Genomic DNA, 19351 nt, shown 5'->3' on the forward strand with positions numbered 1-19351 from the left:
TTACCTGTTGTAGCCAAATTGTTTGCCCTCCCAGTACAGTATAAATACCTTCCCTCCCAGCTTTCTTTTCTTTTTTTTTTTCTTTCTTTCTTCTTTCCTCAACCTGGCCGGCTTTCTTAGACAGTGCTTTTGATCAACACACTGTAACAGTACCTACCACTCATCACCTCGCTGTAACAGTGCTGTTGATCACCACACTGTACGAGATTTTTTTAGACAGGTATGAACTAAATGGTCAGTCCACGAAAGACATCACCATTGCCAGGCTGGAACACACAAACCTTGCCAAGGTTTTCCGTCCAGTTCGGTTTCTCCCATGGGTGATAGTCTGGATGCTTTCGAGCCTTCTGAACCAAACAGTCTCACTGCAATTCACCTGGATCACTTTGTCCAAGGTAGCGGCGTTGGCGACCTCTTCAATGAGAATCCAGAACTACATGCTGTCACCTATAAAGTTGATCTGGAGAATGATCTTAACAAAGCACTCTGCTGGAGGAATCTGGCGAGTCGTTGACTCATAAGTCCACAGCATACCGCAGATGCGAGAGAGGCATTGGAAGTCTCTGAGATTCATCATATACGATGGTTGGCTTATGTTACCAGCCGTTGTTATGATGATGACAAGCCACATTCGCTTACACAAATGTTTTCTTGCGATGTGTTTTTTGATTTCGTCTCTATGATGTCGTTCCACCGTTGTTGATAAGGACCACAAGCCGCGTTTGTTGTACGTTTGTGCTGCGTCGCCTTTCCATGTCACCTCTCCTGACCATAGGATATGGCGCTCATCGTTTTTGTAAATAAGTCGGATATCATAATTGAATTCAACCATAGACTTCAGATCAGTATCTCATTATAAAAAAGGCTATCGGGAAAGATATCGAAAAGCAGGCACCGGATCATTCGGACCTTACTTCGGATCATTCGGACCTTACTTCCGCAGTGCGGAAAACTATCTGCACTCCAGAGTTCACAATCTCTCCCATCCGGGCTGATCTCTTCCAGTGCCCGTCTGTGTGAGGACCACGTGCTGAGCACATGGCTCTGAGCCAACGTCGCGAGCAATAGCGGAGGGCCGCACGTTCCAGCACTGGCAGACACCGTGGATATCGACACAAATTTCAATTCCCAAAGCGAACGAAGAGTTCAGTCTCTGGCAAGCGTGAAGTCAGGCTGTCAACACTCAACACTCAACGAGACCCAATGGTTCACTGTCCAAGTTCAGAAAGTCAAAGGCACTTGTCTTGGGGGTTCTGGACCCTCGAATCATCAGAGAGGATGAAAGTTCTCTCCAAGCCTCTTGAACCCTTACCGTCCCAAATCCACGCGACAATACCATCAATCGCACGGTGCCTGGGCAGCTTGCCAACTCGTGAGTCCGAGAGATATGGCTCATTTCCTTGAATGAATAATGAATGAGCAACTGTACTGAAAGCATGGTTCAGGGACGGGTTTCCGCCTGCTTTGGCCCGCGGAAGAAGGATGGAAATCCAAATCGAGTCTAGGCAAAGGCCCAGACTGCATCAATTCTTTTGCGGTGAACAGCTATGCAACATCCTGTTGGGCTACTGGGTTGATGGAAGCTAGCCATTTCAGAGAGCTGTCCGGCCTCAGATCCACCATGTCCGGGTGATACAACGGAATATCCAGGGGCCCGAACGCGTCACGAGCTTGGAAGTCTGGGGTTTCTGCTTGTCAGACGTCTGGGCCTTGAATGACCTGGAATGATCCCTGCCCCGAGGTTGATGCACCACGCTGACAGGTTCGTACCGGACATGCGGTCCGCCCCAGGCGGCGTCAGGCTAGAAAGGCAAGGCGTCCTGGAAGTTTGGGGGTCGATTTTGGGGGGTCTGATCCGTACTGCACTCTAAACACTACAGTATTGAGTAGTGAGTACTCTCGTCGGGATCAGCTGCTGGGCCTGCTGCTGTACCATGGAGCGCCGATGCTGCAGTGCAGTACATGAGTGCTCCTATCTTTAGCTACAACGCGTGTCCGTCGGGTGGCTGTGATGCCGACCGCCCTGCTGTCCCTCGGTCCGATTTGATGGGGTGCTGCCAGATTGCGCCTCCTGCGTGGCGCAACGCAAGTGATTTGTTGAGACGAGCGAAGACGAGAAGAGAAAGAGAAGAAAACAAGATGCCGGCTGCACTCCGCAACCCCACATTTCGCCGTCACCTGATTCGCACCCGGGCGGTTTCACCCGCCCACATCCAACGTCATGCCCCAGACGACTCCGTCTTGGCAGATCTCATTTTAATTCACACCGTCTGGAAAACCAGGAACCTCCTTTCCGCAGGTGGCCTACTGCCCCGGTTTGAGGCCTCTCAGCGTCCCCTCTCGGTAGGTTGCAGTTTGGTCTGGACTCAAGTCACCAAATTGCTTTTCCGGCTCGAATTCCACCCACAAGGGGTAGGCCCTGGGCACTGGCGAAGCATGTTGTCGGTAAGAGCAGATGTTATCTCTAATAGTTCATGACATAAACCATGGCCAGCTGGTGAGGTTTGATGGTTATATAGAGCGATGAAAACTCGTGCGCGTACGACTACGAAGCCGCTCCGCAGGCAGCAACGTATAACTTCGTACAGATACTGTACGGTCATTATGCACTGATTGCAGTCACCGCAAGCGCAATGTGCAATGTGCACCAACTGCATACGCATGCGCTTGGGCAGCTTGGCAATGATGCTTCTGACGAGGCAGGCGCTTCGTAGAGGACTTCCCTGAATCGTATCCGTTCAGATACTCCACAAGTCGAGAGACTCGAGACCGTTGGTCAATTGCTAGACCTCCCACAAAGGGCCTCTCATTTCCTGGGTGAGGCACCTTTGCGCGCATTCGCACAACGTCCCCCGGCCCGTGCTCCACTGAGAAATCGCATCGAGGAGCCTCCGCGAAACATTTCAACTGCCCAGTCTGACGAGATGGTAGTGGGAACTCGATGGTCTCTATTGGCGTGACCAAGTTTTGGCCTCGTTGCATTCTGGTTGCCGGGCTGGGGGAGAGGTCCCGAAAGTCAATGTGATGATGGCGTGTTCCACGATCATGTAATCATTGTTTGTGGGGGTGAGGAATCATGTTTGAGGCTTCGTTGACCCTGGCAGGGCTGAGGTCATATCGCCACTGAGCTGGGTTTCCCCAGTCGCCCTGTTATGCTGCATCGTCTCTCTCTCGCCTACGAGCCTCCACGGGAACTCCGGTATGATCGAATGGGAAATTGGTACCGTGACTTCCACGGTATATAAGAGTATGGCAGTTGCCCAGTCAGGCATGCTACTTTTCAATTTTCCACTTTCTCCAATCACTCACCTCAGCCATATATCAATCTCCTCTTTTTTTGGATACTCCCATCCAACTACCACTTCTCAATCAAAATGAAGTTCACCACTTTCACCTCTTACCTCCTGCTGGCCGGTGCCGCCGTTGCCATGCCCCAGGATAACGGCAACGCCGCCGGCTCCGCTGCCACCGACATCTCCAATGCTGCCTCCACCGCTGGCGGTGCCGTCGCTAGTGCCCTGAGCACCGCCGCCAGCGCTGCTTCCACCGCCGCCAGCGCTGCTTCCACCGCCGCCAGCGCTGCTGCTTCTTCTGCCTCGGCCAGCAAGTCCAGCGCCACCGAGTCCTCCTCCAGCGCTACCACCCACACCTCCACTTACACCACTGCTGTCACCACCACCAACTCCAACGGCCAGACTACCACCATGAGCTCCACTGGCACCGCTACCTCCACCGGCGGCGCCGTCGCTGCCACCGGTCTCGGCAACGCTGCCATGGTTGGTGTTGCTGGTGTGCTCGGCGTCATGGCCGCTCTCTAGATCAACAGAGGTTTGAAATCTTCACATCTTTGTTGTTTTGGCGTTGGTGAGGTGATTGGAGGTGGTTTTGGGACCCACCATACATGATTTACCAGGATATCCTTCCCCTTGCTATGCAAGAAGGCCTGTACGGTGGCTTTCTTATGTTAATATCACGCCTGATACATCACGGTCGGCTTGTCTATTATAATAGAGTAGCCGCCTGTTGTACGTCCTTGGCAATTATTGTAAATAGTACGATTTGAAATATGACTCTTACTACATTATTGATATCGTCCGTGCTCGCTCATAACTTCCTTGTAATCCAGAGAGAGTCATGGGAGATGATTAGGACGCCATTCGCAGCAACATTCTGCATTTGAAGGGATAGCAAGACGTGTTACAGCATAATCTATGACTACCTAAACCAGCTTCGATGGTTGACAATGGACGTATGTCTCCTGGACGAGCATATGGTGATATTCAGAATATGTATCGTGTTGAGGCTGCTTCATCTGCTCTTCCTCCGTTCAAATTGGTAATGTTAATCAGTATACTCGCGATAATGAGTGGTTGCTATCTCTGCTTCTGAGCGCCACAGATAACCATTCTAGCCCTCTCGCGATGACCTCATTGAGATGCAAGCTAGGCTTAAATCGATCCGCTCCTGACTCGCTGTCTAGAGAGCCTTGCAGTGACGTAAGCTTAAGAATGCGGAGATCCATCCATACAAGGGGGTTTGAGCTCGAAATATGGCAATTAGGGTATAGTTTGGTGCGGAGTGAGTTTCGGGCGGGCAGAGGATCGATCCTGTGATGTATCGCAAGGGGATCTGCAGAGAATCGGTATTTCATCCTGTTCCTTGCACTGTGCATTAATTCCCGTACCAGGAGACAACTTCATCACAAAAGCACATGTATCGAGATTATGCCAACCGAGATGAGCTAAGTGGAAGCTCTAGATGACCTATTCTGTTTGATGCGTCCCTGGCAGCTTGGTGGAGGTGTTTCATAGCATTTTGCCTGGAGATCTGGCCCAGGCATCACATTGCTTATGTCGAGACAGCACCTGAGACACCTCTCACGCAGCGATATTGGAACGATCAACCTGCATTTTCAAGATTGAGATGGAAAGAGACACCAGCAAAATGTGTAAGTACTACCTGGCAGCGAGATATCGTCGCTTTCACCAACTCCGCTGACAACCGTGTGGACTGTAGAATAGGCCACCATGTGGGGTCATACAGATGGAAGAAGCTGTTGTGCCAGCTCCAGCCTTCCTGAATTCCTGAGGATAAATGAAACATGACATTGTGGATCTTTGACGATCTGTTCAGCTGGCATGGATACCCGCGACGGCACTCTAGATTTGACTACAGACATCCCCATCCATGGAGAAATTATCGACTCTCCCAAAACTGGGCATCCATGGCGACCAACCGATTGAACAACTGATTTCGAGATCTCATCCCAGTGAGGTGGAACGACTGGCCCTCTTCTTTTCCATTGATCACCAATCCATCCGCAGCCTCTTTACTGCCGGCCGTCAACTCAACAATCAGCTTTCCCTTCCACCCCAGACCCTCAGTCTTTTTCAACTCTCGAATATCCGTCACGGGAATTTGGAAGAGCACTGATCCTTTCTTGCGACTTTCAATGCGCAGGTCGTCCAATCCGGCGGACTGGTAGGTGGTAAAGTAAAGGAGTGGCGGCTCCTTTGTGGAATCGATCACCGCGGCGCCTCGCTTTTTCATGAATTTTGCGTCGAACTTAAGAGGACCAAAGGGCTTGGAAGAAAAGTGCTTGCTTTGGAGCATGCTGAGTAGACTTTTCGTGTGGGCGGAGCCTGCGATCGCCATCGCACGATCAAATGCTATGTGTCCCTTGATGGCTGTTGCAATGGTGCGTCTGACGAATCTCAGAAGTCGGGAGAAGAACTTTTTCTTCGGGGGTTTCACCGACTGAATAGAGCCCTCGGGACCAATCGTTTGTAGGGATTCGGTTGATTCGAGGGCGCCGCTACCCTCTGTGAGAAGCTTGGTCGATGACTTCTTCCGTCGAATAGGCCATTCTGGCTCATCGCTGCTGGAGTTCGGTGGTGGGGGTAAGGGCGCCGAGTTAATTTCTCCAATGCGAAGTAAAGTGAGGGCCAGCTGGGCGTTTGTTGGAGTTCCTTCCAGCAAAGTTCTGAGTTGACGTTTTTGTTAGCCACATTGTCAAATTTTCAACAGATGTTGGCAGAGTCTTACTTTTGGATATCCATGCGATCTTTCCAGTCGGGGACGGTCCTGTTCAAAAATGCCATACCAAAGACAAATAGTGGATCACCGAAAAATCCAAGACCCAGGGTGAATCCCACGGACTTGACAATGAGATGACTCGAGGTGAACGGGAATGCGAGGAACACGAAGCCCAGGATACCGAGAAGGCGCAGGCGCGGTATGACGAGGTTGAAAGGAGGAGTCGGTGACATCAGGCTGTTATCAGCTTGTTAGCGGACTCGCCATATCCCGGCGTATGTGGAATGGATGACTGACTTTGCAAATTGCTCGTACACATCAGTAACATCACTGATCACACGCATAACCTGATCAGTGCCTCGCGCCACCTTCATCTTGATCGGCTTCTTAGTCCTATCTTCTGCAACGCCTTCCGCCCCGTCTTCCCCCACGGGAACAGAACGCAGCGAAGACGAAGCCGGCACTTCCTCTGCATCTTCGGCTACAGTCTGGCCGTACTTTCCAGCCGCGGTCTCGATGGCAATGTTTGCCACGCTATCGACCATATTCTTGGCTTCCTGCTCGGCCGCTTCACCTTTGTGGACCTCTGGAACTCCCGTAATGCTGTCGTGAGATTCTGTTTGTTGGACCTCATCATCAGATAGCTTTGAGCCCGTAGAGGCTGGAGAGCAGGGGAAAAGCATTGGCCGGAGGGGAGGAAACATGATCAAAGCCATCAGCAAGCCCACTGATGTAGGGACCAGGATATTGAAGTGCCACGCGAGGAAATAAGCCTGTGGTTGTTAGCACCCCCAAACTGTAGACGAATACTATTGCAGAAAGACTCACCAACGCAAATACAGTCGTCCGTCCTGGCTCACGCCAGGACCGTAAACGTGTCACTTGTCGGCAAAATTCCGCAAGTCCAACGATCACAGACGTATAAAATCGCTCGATAGTCATGCGCAGCTTCTCTGGCGGAAACTGTTCATCTTCGACACGATTCAAGTCAAGGTTGCGACCAGCTGTATCGTCGATCGCTTTCACATGGTATATTTGCTAACGATCACATGTCAACTCATTAGAGACTTTTGACCGCCGGTCCCTGCGCAAGCTTACTTTGTTAAATCTCCGAATCAATAGCCACAGATCTTCATTGGAGAGCCCCTGTGCAAGCGTTTCCTCCACCGTTCGCGACGCTGGCTTCCATTGTACGTTGGGTTTTCTTGAATTTCCGGAATCTGTCGAGCCCCTGCTGTTGGTGAACGCGGTGAGACTGAGCTCGGGTGTTTCGTTGTTCCCTTCCCCTGAAACACCTGCTTCATGACTCATATTGAGATGTGAGCCTAGAGTACCTCGTGTCAAGTCCCTAAAGGCGCGGTATTGTTCAGCACTTGGAATCACAGATTCGCTGTGCTGTTATTGTTGTTGTTGACTGCCCCGGGTTTGCCGTGGCTGCCGAGCCTGCTCCGCCTGCACTGCGGTTCCGGAGGAGGGGGTACAATGTGGGGACACGACGTCATGTTCGATCCACTTTGATCTCTCGGCGAGTCATGGTCGTTTTTCATCCACAGACTGCTGCTCTCTGGGGCTTAGCCATATCGTACCCAAATCCAATGGTGCGTTCTACGATGCTCTTCAATTATGTGCTGGATTGAAAGAAAACACGAGTAAACCACAAGCTTCATCTTCCAGGAGGCTCGTCAAGATCAAGTCCTTGCAGATTGCTGGCGTATCTCACACATATCAAGTTACGACTCGTCGAGCGCGCCAAAGCTGTCGACAATGGCAGTCCGCAATGTCCTGGCTGAAATGTGGAGTAATGAAAAGATCAGTACGCGTTGTTCATTTTTCAAAGGTAATCCCCTTTCCAACAAGGAATAATTGTTGAGGGATCTTCAGCGGTCCAAAGACACAGGAAGCAGCACGAGATCGGAACGGGTTGGGGAGAGGAAGGAGGCAAAACCTGCCCACGCAGGGCAAAACCTCCAACCTCCAACCTCTCAACACTAAATAACAGCTGGTCCTGGCCACGCAAACCACGCAGCACCGAGGGAGGAACTTCATCAATTGTCAGTTTTCAAAATGGCAATCTAGGGCAATTGATAGCCAAAGCCTGTGATGACTACTTTGAGGAACCTCCTAGTTATCTCCTCTTGAACAAAAAAATGATCCTGTTCAAGTTTTACTTGAAAACGGGGGAATGCAGCCAAATCCGATATAGAAGGGCATGGGAGTATCGGGAAATGGCTAAGAGTTTTCATTCAAATGAGCGGAAGAATGAACATTTGAGGTGGTGATAAGCCGAAGGTAGATTTAAATCAATTCATTTGGAGAAGCTACATTCTTAAGCGCTCCACTCGAATAGAGGGCCAGATTCAACAGCCACATGCGCCCAGAAAGCTTGTCGCTTCGAAGCCGATCGAAGCTCACCTAGCAAGGTTCATGCGAGCAGTACTGATGAAAAGTCGAAGGGCGGCAAGTTTTCTCACTCACAAAGTACGCCACGATCCAACGAAAACTGATGATATCAAGAAGCCTCAAAGACTTACGCGGCCCAAGGCGAACTGGATGTCTCGTCGAAGATATGAAAATCTCCCGATATACGGCATATGCTCGGAAGAGCCACTGCGTCGAGTTGTGATCTCCGTGGCGCAGGTAAATGAGAAGCTTTCAAGTAACTGAGGTGTTTTGATCGCAACGTCTGTGCTGTTCTCGTTGCAGCCTTACAGTGCAATTTCATGAAAAATTGCTGGTCAAAGATCCTGTCATTTTCAAAGAACAATCACAACCTCCTCTCCGGATCAGAGTAATGCTTGAGCATCGTGGCAGTGATTTGAATTGCGGCCCACGACCGAAGAGTCACCTCGTTTCAAACCGCTCAATCTCCCAGTCTATTTTTCAAGCCGTAAGGATGACGAGATAACTCAAGCGGTCATCAATTCTCGTTTTCACGTCAAGGTTCAACCAAGCTTCGGCCCGAGCGCACGAAGGAGTTCCTCAATCAAGTTCACTTGAAAAAACCAAATCGCTCGCTAAACGGACGAAAGGCATCCATAGCATTCGAGTACTCGTCATTGTGAGGGAGACCAGCGTTGAACAGACGACCAAGTCAAGTTATTAGCAAGATTGCGGCCAGTTTCCAGTCTTATTGCTCTCTCGATCTGCATTTCTTCGCACCAAATGGATGAATACGGGTAGCCTATGGATCCCCCCATTTTCACGAAAACGAGCGACTTTCGAGAGCCTGCCGCAGAGCGCGATAAGGTTTCTTTTTGTGTTCAACACAATCCTACTGTCTCCTGTCTGCACCAAGAGATACTGCACGAGGCAGATGGACGACCAATCAATCGGCATGCCATACACATCATTCCATACATTCCGACCCAGTCTTCTTGTGATTCTTCATGTTCAGTGCAGAGAACCAGGTGAACGGCCGTATTGCGGGCTATTATTAGGGTGCCTAGCGACATGAGCATGCATCAATAATCGAACTGTATCCATGCAAAAAGCACCTGGGGTGGTCAATCGTAGCCGCTCCGGATCTGACTTGGGACAATGGTAACGCCACGAGGCTGCGCTATGGTTCAGGGTTGTTTGAGAGTAAGTCTCTTCATTGTGTATTGCTTGTGTTTACGGTCCGTCCGTTGGGGTGTTTGCGCAGTATTGATGACTCGCTATGGCCTTGATATAGATTCCAACCTTGGAAAACGAAACGCAATAAGGAATCGAGAACATGGGACAAGGTCTGCTTGAGACGGAATTTACGATCTCTATTAGTCTCTGGGCGTGACTGCTTATCAATAGAATCAACTAGTATTTGAAATCTTTGGGAGCCTTGGACACGAAATTTCGATTTGAAGAATGACCTTTGGTCGCAGGATAGCAACTCAATCACAAAGCGACCGCCAGAAGTGAGCGCCGAAAGTTGATCATTTGCTTGTTGAGCAGAGACCTGGTTTATACCAAGGATTTACACGTCCATGTCACAAATTCTACACATTGAAGATTGGAAGTTTTGTCAACGGTAAAATCAGGCAACAAAGTGTGCTGTAAAACGACAGGCCCATCAAACACATTACTTCAATCACGCGGTTCTGACTCTGGTCGAAAGACGCCGCAATAGATGAACAAGAATTGGAGAAAGCACAACCAGGAACCCTTCACTTGCTTGAAGGAATGCCGGCGAGGACATCTCCCCTCACTACAATATCATGTTCAATATTCTCAATACCCCACAGACTCACACAAATCTCTATGAAGCTTAGAGTTAGTGCAACTGGAGTCGTGATCGATATCGCACCATGTTCTTCAAACTTGCTGCTCTGGGGTGCCGGAGGTGATGCCAGGAGCACGAGACTGATTGCCGGTTTGTCCCTGCGCGGCATTGGCACCATTGGGAGAATACGTCTCGCCTCCATGGTCGATCCGATCACTTGGAGATTGGTCCGAAGTCCACGATTGTATCTTGGCAGCGGCTTCGGCACTAGCCTCCCACTCATTGGCATCCTGGCCGGGGTTGATCTTCTCGAAACGGACCATCCGGAGGAGGGCGAAAAAGGCCGATGCAAGCAGTGAACCTAGAAGTGGTCCAACCCAGTAGATCCAGTGGTATCCCGGGAAGCTTCTGTTGATGACATCCGGTCCAAGGGATCGAGCAGGGTTCAACGAGCCTCCGGTATAGTAGATACCTGGCGAGAGAAGATGTGTGTAAGAAGACGACTGTACACCGGAGATATAGTAGTGTCACCACGTAGACTTACCAACCATTTCGCAGACGAAGAAGGTAAGACCAATTCCCACGGGAGCGAGGAAAGTTGACTTGTGCTTGACAACGGCCAACATGGTGATGACAAACACGAGCTGCGCAGTCAGGAACATCTCGATGAACAAGCCTTGGGAGATGGAGGCACCTCCACCCAGGCGAGTTGTAACGTTGAGAGGGCCCGGGAATAGGCAGCTAACGACGCCAGCAGCAGCGATGCCACCAAGCAGCTGTGCCGGGAAAACATACAGTCCACGCGCGATGGGCATACCTCCCACGACACAAAGGGCAAGTGTCACCTATCATCAAGAAGGGAGGTCAGACGAAGAAGATGCTTTATAGGAATGAATTGCATACCGCAGGGTTGAAGAGACCTCCGGTCACTCGGAAGAAGGCCCAGACATTCACCGTCAATGAGAAGCCGAAGGTGAGCGAGGCATAAAGTAGATTGGAGGTGTTGGGATCGGATCCCGAGGCGGGTGCCGGGGTGTTGGAGATTTGCGTTCCTGCAAAGGAAAAGAAGAGGAACAAAAAGGTTCCAACGAATTCGCCTAGCATGCAGAGGAGGTTGTACCGGTTACGATCAGGAATCGCCAACATGGGCAGCTGCGTGCGCCGGGTGCTTCCATTGGTAGGCCCGAGGGTTGATGCCTCGGAGGCAATTCGCTTGTGAAGACTGACCATTTTTTGTCGAGGTAGGGGGTTGGTTCTGGCTGGTGTGCTTTTGACCAAGTGATCTGTCAAAGTCGCTTGAATGGGAGCTCTTTATCAACTCAGACTCGGAACAAGCATGCACGTCTTTCGTCTCTCGGGCAGCATGAAATCAAGTATTTATAGCCACAGCCATATCATTTTTCAAGCGCCACCTTCGGCAATCGAGATGTCACAGCGATAGACTTCGCTACTCAGTCGCCTTGAAGCTTGAACCATTGGACAACATTGCATCTCTCACATAGTAGATCGAGAAGTGTGGAGCTCTTCGCGAGTCGAACCCCCATGTTCAGCTTCGTTGGTCCAGTCCGAGATCGAGGCCCAAACGACTTTGTTTGTTGGCCAATTGGTCATAGGTATTTACACAAGAGAACAGAATGTAAAATGGTGAAAGCGTGAGAAGCGATACCAGACAGTAGTGAGGTCAACGTACCATATCCCTGGGAGGGATGCTCCAATTGGGGTTTGGTTGGTCCAGTCAACGATTGGAAATGGTGGTGGTCTGGACCTCCATCCCGGGCCCGATTCATGGTTCACAATTTTTATAGACCAGATCCGCAACACAGTGCCGAAGACCAGCTCAGGCAAATGCAATACGCATCCACGCTCATTGGCGGAAATCTGCACGAGTCGCCAACGACTCTTGTCGAGAGTACAGATCGGATTGGATGTGTCATTGAATGCCCTCTTCCTCTGCTGGGAAGCTCTCGGAAAAAGGCCATACCTTAGATCCCTCAACGCATCATAGGAAGAGCTTGTGTTATACGGAGAAGACCGACGCGCTCGATTTATGAGCCATGCATCTCGAAAAGGTGTGCGAAACCGCCGATCTCATCGTCATACCGAGTTATGTTTGCTCAAGCAGGCCTCGACGACAAAGTGTACGCTGTCATCGGTTGCTCTCATCCAGAACCGGAAAATAGTGAGATGCAGTGAGATAAAGATGACAGTGATCCTGTCTAGTACCGGTAAGAGATGTCCTTTTGCGACTTCTAGAACGCATCCTCACGAGTCGGAGGACATGCAGGACTGGGCACAGAGCCACGAAGTAGTCCTTTGACCGGAGGTTTGAACCATTGAGCCTTACCCCGGAGTTTCACATCGGTCAGGATCCATCAAGGAGGCGCATTGCTCGCTATCATCGTGAGAGACTATGAAGCCGGCAGACGATGATAGATTCGAGCCATTCGTTCACCACACTCACTCAGCTCCGTATCCCTGCGCGCCTGCTGGATCCTAGTAGTTGATAAGTTGACCCATTGAGGAGTAACGTGTGGGAGATCGTAGATCCAGGCCCTAGCTGATCAAATAATTTAAGCGGAGGGGAGAAAGGAGCCGGCCGCGAAGTTTCATCTGCACAAGGTGGTGAAAAAGGAGCAATTAAAGCTATGGCAGAGAGATGAGCGCATCATACAGAAGAGTGGTGACACCTCGGCCATCTGCATCCGGGCAGATCCACATCGGAAATGTCAACAACGGGAGCTAGTCCACTTTGGGAGTGATTTCCCCGGGGGCCTTTGTGGCCTGGATTCAAAGGCTGCCGCCTAACAATTGTTAATAAAGCTGTCGGAGAATGCAGAGTCCGGCCAATCGTAACTTGGTCGTTGCCTCTACCTGGATGCAGGAGATTGAAAGGTGGTAAATATGAGAAGCACAGGTTGATTTTTGCGGAATTGTGTCGAGTTTGCCGATAAGGGCTGAGTCTTGAACTCAGTCATCTCGACTTCGGGCGCATCGACTCGTCCTTGGCCGGTTAAGTGTTCGCAATTCGAGAAAGGGCAAAAGCCACTTCCGCCCCACTAATGCGACTGAAAGGGCCGCAAAAGGCTGCGGAAATGAAGGCTGTGCGTGTTCGGCCTTCCGCATCCAACTCAAAACACAAACACACAGTGACAGCTGACCCCGCGGTCACCTGACTTGCCGATTTCTTCTCGCGCACCTTCCATCGATGACTTAAGGCGATGACCACTTTTCCAGTCAAACTGGGTGAATTTCAATTGGCCGATTCGGACCGGTCTGCTTCCGAGAAGCCGTAATATCCGCCATGTTCTCGATCATGTGACTATGGAGTCGGCGCCGAGAATTCTCCTGCGCGGAAGCGCCAGCCATCGAACCATAAACCATCGCCAACCGCTCACAACGGCAAATACCACAAGCTTTTTCTTCTACCTCCGCGGAGATATCGACATTTCTCGGAATAAACCGCTCTTTGACCCCTTTGAATATGATTCTATTTGCCCGTACCTGTACCTGATCCCTAACTTTTGCTTCCACTTGATTTTAGAGAATCATCGGATGCGAGAATGGGCCGACGACAGCTTGAGGCCTCATTGGGCGAAGTAGATATCATGCCCATGACACACGGCTCCGAAGGTCCACGCGAGCGCGAAATAGATAAATAGAAACCAGTCGCCCACTGTATGACGAAGCATCATTTTCAATCTGTACATTCACACATTTCATCAACAACCGTCAAGGTCGACTTTTAACGACGGTGCTCTTTCCTCGACCAGAGTTCAGCAATACTACTCTCCATCTTACTGGATTAACACATCAACATGGGTTCCGTTGCCACATTGACACCCGACCAAATCCAGGTCATCAAGGCCACCGTTCCTGTTCTGGTCGCACATGGTCAACCTATTACAACGGTGTTCTACAAGAACATGCTCAATGCGCACCCTGAGCTAAACAACGTCTTCAATGTGCCAAACCAGCGTAATGGGCACCAGCCCCGTGCCTTGGCTGGTGCTCTCTTCGCATATGCTTCAAATATTGACAATCTGGGGGCCCTGGGTCCTGCAGTGGAGCTCATCTGCAACAAGCATGCTTCTCTATACATTCAACCGGAGCAGTATCAGATTGTCGGCAAGTTCCTTTTGGAAGCAATGGGCGAGGTGCTCGGAGATGCTTTCACTCCAGAGATCAAGGATGCGTGGGCCACAGCATACTGGCAGCTTGCCGATATCATGATTGGCCGGGAGAGGCAAATCTACGAACAGAGCCACGGCTGGACGAACTGGCGCGAGTTCAAAATCCTCGACAAAGTGCCGGAATCAGAGGAGATCACCTCGTTCTATCTCGCTCCCGTCGACGGCCAGCCTTTGCCGTCGTTCCAACCCGGTCAATACCTCTCCGTGCGAATCAACGTACCGGAACTACACTGCCTGCAGCCCCGTCAGTACTCGCTCAGCGACAAGCCGTCCCGGGAATTCTACCGGATCAGCGTCAAGAAAGAGAAAGGCCTTCCCGCGACGGGGACAGCTGCCGCTTCGCACCCAGGCTACGTGTCAAACCTCTTGCACGATCGCTACAACAAGGGAGATATTGTCGAGGTTTCTCACCCCTGCGGTGACTTTTACCTGTCCGCTACTGCCGCCGAGCCCTCCACGCCGGTGGTCCTCATCTCTGCCGGTGTCGGTCTGACTCCCATGACTTCGATCCTCAACACTCTCACATCCAAGCCTGCGTCAGCTGCGCGAAAGCTGCACTTTATTCATGGAGCGCGAACCTCTGCTGCGCGTGCCTTCCGGGATCATCTCGATCAGTTGAAGCAGAGCCATCCCAATCTCCAGGTGACGCTCTTCACGGGCCACCCAGCCGAGAACGAAAAGCAGGGTGTCGAGTTTGACTTCGGTGGACGTGTGGACTTGAGTAAATTGGATGCCAAGCAATCACTGTTCACGGATGCCCCCAACACGGAGTACTATATCTGCGGCCCCGACTCATTCATGACTGATATGCAGGCCGCATTGAAGGAGATGGGAGTCGGTGCTGATCGCATCAAGATGGAGCTCTTTGGCACTGGTGGTGTGGCTTGAAGGTCGTCCTGTCCATCATCAGCAAGTTGCTTTTTTTTTCTGTATGATAGATCAAGTCCCGGCATTGGTGTGATAGCTCTCCCCTTTTACATATATTGGCAGGCCGCAAAGAATTCGTGAATCTGAGCCCATGAATTGCAAACCTCGATGTCTCACGTTACGGCCAAGCTTTGATGCAGTTTTTGATATGAAATTGAACCTTCTCAAATATTCTAATCCATGAACTGATGTTGCTCGGGAGTCAATTTGCTTTAACGCCTGCTAGGGCCGAGGAGACTACCGTGCGGGTCTATCCTCCCGGGCACCATCTTGATTAGGAAAAGGTTGAACGAGACATGTATTATAAGATCACAGAATTCGTGCACGTGACCGTGAGCTCTCCAGACAGACTACAAAATACATCATGATGGATGCGCGCCTTTGCACAAGTCAAATCGAAATATGGTCACAGATTTGCAGCTATTAACAAGTTGTACTTATATACACGCTCTCAAAATCAGTAGCGAGACAAAACACTCTCTCATCCGCAAACGACGAAGAAGGCTCGCTTAGCAGCCCTTGCACTCCTTGACAGTAAGATTCATGCCCTTGTACTCAGAGCTGTGACGACCATACCAGTAGACCTTGAGAGGCTGGTCACCGGAGGCATATCCATCGACAGCAAAGTAAGCGTTGCCGTCGTGGGTGAACAGACCGTCGTCGTTGACGCCGAATCCAGTCTCGCTGGCGCCCTCGGGGTAGGCGGCGGAGTGGGGAATGGTCAGACCGACGGGGAGGGTATCGTCCTCGACGACCCAAAGGTTCTGGAAGCCGGTGGGGGTGGAGTTCTTGGAGGTGAAGGTCAAGGGGGTGTCTTGGGCATTGCCACGGACTGTTGAGGGGGAGGAGGGAGGTGTTAGTTTGATAAGTGGGACTTTTGTGGTTGTGAAAGGCTGAGGTGTGGACGTTTGACTTACGGATGAGGACTTCGTTGGCGGTCGAGTCGGTGCCGACAAAGAGGTTCTCTATTTGGTGAAAGTTGGAGGTCAGTCATCTTTGAACTTGGAGTCCCATTGTAGATATGCGATGAGTGTTATAGTGGCACTTACGGCCATCAGTGACAACGGTCTTGCCGCCCTCAGCGACGAGAGTGAAAGCCTCGGGAAGGCTGGCCGCAAGAGCGGTGCTGGCGAAAGCAGCGACGGCAGCGAGAGTGAACTTCATTTTGAATGTGAGAGGAGAAGTGTTTGTTGAAGGACTTGAGTAGAGAAGTTTGGCGAAGATGAATTGAACAGTTGCTTGGTTGATGGTAGAAGCTATTGGATGCGAACAAGGCCATGCCTTTATAGATGTCGAGTCTTGCAGCGATCCTATACACATCGGGAGAGGCCTGCGCCACCGGCAACTAAGACATGCTTAAACTGTAGTCGGGTTGAGACGGTGACGATCGCGTGGATGCCGAAAGAGTTACGCTTGTTATGTTTATGGGGTAGGAATGGGTCGTTCCAATTGGGTGCATGGGGTCACAACTCGCGGATGTCTTACTCGTGTCCACAATCCAGCACACTGTCCCAGCTATCCTCCGGGCATGGCCACAGATGGTGACAGTACCACCGAGATTCGCGTGTTCTTGGTAAGGTGCCCTGAACCGCTTCAGTACTGAAGTAAAGTGCAGGTTCCGTCGCCTCCACGCTCTGCCTCTGCCAGTATGTACGATTTACCACACTACAGTCTGAGTCTACACTCTACAGTCTACACTATTCCCTATGACGATGAAACCCAAGATTCACACCAATCACCAAGACGAGGCAGAACAGTGTCCTGCTAAATGATTGGCATTTCACACCGTCCCCTCTTATTCATAAAGTCGAAGCGCCCGTGGTACCCTTCACCCCCCCACCGAAACCCAGAAGTCCCTTGTACTCGGTTCCACTTCGGCTAATTCAGCTGTCGATCCTCAGCCATGAGGTATCTTCTACTGAGACATGGGTTACTTGTGGGGTTGCATGAATGAGAAAAGATACATCAGACATGATGGTGTGTCAAGAGAGGTAAAGGCCGCTGTTGATCGCAGCGTTCCACGGCAGCGAAGATCCGGATCAAGATGACGACCGACGATCGACGTCAAGACAGTAGTGTGGTGATCTTTTATGGACAGTACTATCGATTCCCCTGAAAATCACCCCCAGCATTCAAAATCATACGTGCAAGATCAGACTCCAAATCAATTATTGAGGGGCTCAGGGCTGAATAGAAGGCAATCTCCATTCAGATGTTGATCCATCGCTGTCGACCTTGCAAGTTAAGCCACGTCCATTGTTCTACTACCAAACCATCAATGATAACAAAGTCCACTCGCAGGACTGTGTTAGCTCAGTTCAGTGCAAAACTCGAACAAGCAGGCCAATATGATCCGCTTGGTCAATACGAGACAATGTCGTGAGACATGGTTACATCAATTTCTGATCGAGATCAGGTAAGGTAGCCTTGAGCAAAGGTGAACTGAAGCGCTGCTACTTCGGCTACTAATTTTAGTGCTCCTCAAAAGTTGATGCGCATAGAATTTATGACGTCATTTGTGCCTTAGGGCTGCGGCCGCCGTGAATATTCGCGGGTATGCACAAGGCCGGGTAATTTGATGTGCCGGGAGAGAAAAGGGTGGGATGCAACATACTCATAGTAATATATAATCTGAAGCTGCAATTCTGTGGAATAATGGGAGACTGGAAAAGAAATCCGCGCATTTGAGGTGTTGTCGGTTCAATGCCCTCAATCGACAGTTCAATGGGTAATCCACCGCGAACGCCTCCCGCGCCGATCTCGATCTCGATAGCGGCGATGATGATGTTGCGAATATGGATACATGCATGAGCATGCGAATGGCACTTGACTCGACTTTTTTGCGTCGAAGCCGTTCACCTTGTGTGAATCTTCACAACGAATTGGGCTTCTTGGCGCTTGAATCGCCAATGATGCATGTGGCTCCGTCATTTCCTTACAGTACTGCGTACTACGTATTCAGGGGCCCGGGTCCTGGGTCCTAGAATTGAGCGAGTTTGAGATGTCTCAGTGCAGAGTCGGGACAATTTGCCACTGGTTGACGATGTACGACCTCGTTGTGGGAGGGGTTCATTCTCGCCGTGACATATGGGCATGCTGATGTGGTTGTCACTTTTATCAATGCCGCCTTTCCTCCAAGATAGCCCTCTTAGCCAATGGAACAGAACCTGGTTTCAAGTCTCTAGCAGGACAAGAAGAACAAGTGTACGCCGTACACGTTGATGTGACGGCTCGTTTAAGGACGTGACCATCCATCCTGACATCAACCCGTTCACCCGTTCAGGGTGAGCGCTCCGTCACGGAAAAAGCCGCACTGCTCCAATCGGGATACCATACCCGCGAAGAAATAAACTTTCCACAATTTATGCATGTTTCTCGGCTGGGGTCGTGAAAGTTGCAAGGCGCATAGGGTGGCTGAACATGGAGGATGAAAGTTTGGACGAACGTCCGGGGGCTTGGCGGTGATGATTGGTGTCTCGGTCGCCCGGTATGGAGGACACGATGAGGATTGACAAGACACGAATCATCATCGACTGAATAGTCTTCCAATTTCGGGCTCTTCCTGACAAGCACGTGTATTACCCGATCGTGCAAGATCTCGCTGTCTCCATTTAAGCAAGGCCCCTGCAGGGATGCCTCGTAAAGAGTTCAATCTTGCTTGTCTTGCGAGGATGCCGAGGAACTTCGGCTCGGAAGTCATGCAAAGAGTACACTGGTTTCGTTTCAGCGCCTTGGTATTCTGTCCATCTGCTGGTCAGACCATATAATGAATGATCATGAGCTAAGAGGACGTTACCTTGTATCATGGCTAATAACCAAGCTTGGTGATTCCCAGTCCCGTCCAGCCTGGCTCGATAGAACAGATCTTTTCACAGATGTCCGAAGGAGAAGCTAAGCCTTTCAAGGTTCGACATCCATGCTTACCGTTTCCACAAACAAGCTGTAGATCGTCACCCTCGAGAGGGCCCTTGATATTGGGACTCTCAACGTTGAGACAGAC

General features: G+C 50.7%; 6 protein-coding genes across 6 annotated transcripts; 3 read left to right on the forward strand and 3 right to left on the reverse strand.

The window, feature by feature from the left end:
* Positions 1–1775: 1775 nt before the first annotated feature.
* On the forward strand, positions 1776–2714 carry N7539_008932 (uncharacterized protein; the record flags this gene model as incomplete). The annotated part of the gene is made up of 4 exons (XM_056938527.1): positions 1776–1834; positions 1881–1889; positions 1941–2343; positions 2520–2714. The coding sequence occupies 4 exons, from the start codon at positions 1776–1778 to the stop codon at positions 2712–2714; spliced, it is 666 nt and encodes a 221-aa protein (XP_056785904.1).
* A 660-nt stretch (positions 2715–3374) lies between these two features.
* N7539_008933 (putative GPI anchored protein) lies at positions 3375–3818 on the forward strand (the record flags this gene model as incomplete). Its single annotated transcript, XM_056938528.1, has 1 exon — positions 3375–3818. The coding sequence occupies one exon, from the start codon at positions 3375–3377 to the stop codon at positions 3816–3818; it is 444 nt and encodes a 147-aa protein (XP_056785905.1).
* A 1378-nt stretch (positions 3819–5196) lies between these two features.
* N7539_008934 (uncharacterized protein) lies at positions 5197–7347 on the reverse strand (the record flags this gene model as incomplete). The annotated part of the gene is made up of 5 exons (XM_056938529.1): positions 5197–5983; positions 6046–6273; positions 6334–6809; positions 6865–7074; positions 7135–7347. The coding sequence occupies 5 exons, from the start codon at positions 7345–7347 to the stop codon at positions 5197–5199; spliced, it is 1914 nt and encodes a 637-aa protein (XP_056785906.1).
* A 2979-nt stretch (positions 7348–10326) lies between these two features.
* Positions 10327–11464, reverse strand: N7539_008935 (uncharacterized protein; the record flags this gene model as incomplete). Its single annotated transcript, XM_056938530.1, has 3 exons — positions 10327–10737; positions 10783–11079; positions 11138–11464. 3 exons carry the CDS (start codon positions 11462–11464, stop codon positions 10327–10329), a joined length of 1035 nt encoding a protein of 344 aa, XP_056785907.1.
* Positions 11465–14049: 2585 nt separating this feature from the next.
* Positions 14050–15312, forward strand: fhpA (flavohemoprotein; the record flags this gene model as incomplete). Its single annotated transcript, XM_056938531.1, has 1 exon — positions 14050–15312. One exon carries the CDS (start codon positions 14050–14052, stop codon positions 15310–15312), a length of 1263 nt encoding a protein of 420 aa, XP_056785908.1.
* Positions 15313–15860: 548 nt separating this feature from the next.
* Positions 15861–16515, reverse strand: N7539_008937 (uncharacterized protein; the record flags this gene model as incomplete). Its single annotated transcript, XM_056938532.1, has 3 exons — positions 15861–16183; positions 16269–16316; positions 16401–16515. The coding sequence occupies 3 exons, from the start codon at positions 16513–16515 to the stop codon at positions 15861–15863; spliced, it is 486 nt and encodes a 161-aa protein (XP_056785909.1).
* Positions 16516–19351: the final 2836 nt, after the last annotated feature.

This window comes from Penicillium diatomitis, assembly GCF_028827545.1.
Source record: "Penicillium diatomitis strain IBT 30728 chromosome Unknown utg000015l_segment0_segment0, whole genome shotgun sequence".
Lineage (NCBI taxonomy): Eukaryota > Fungi > Ascomycota > Eurotiomycetes > Eurotiales > Aspergillaceae > Penicillium > Penicillium diatomitis.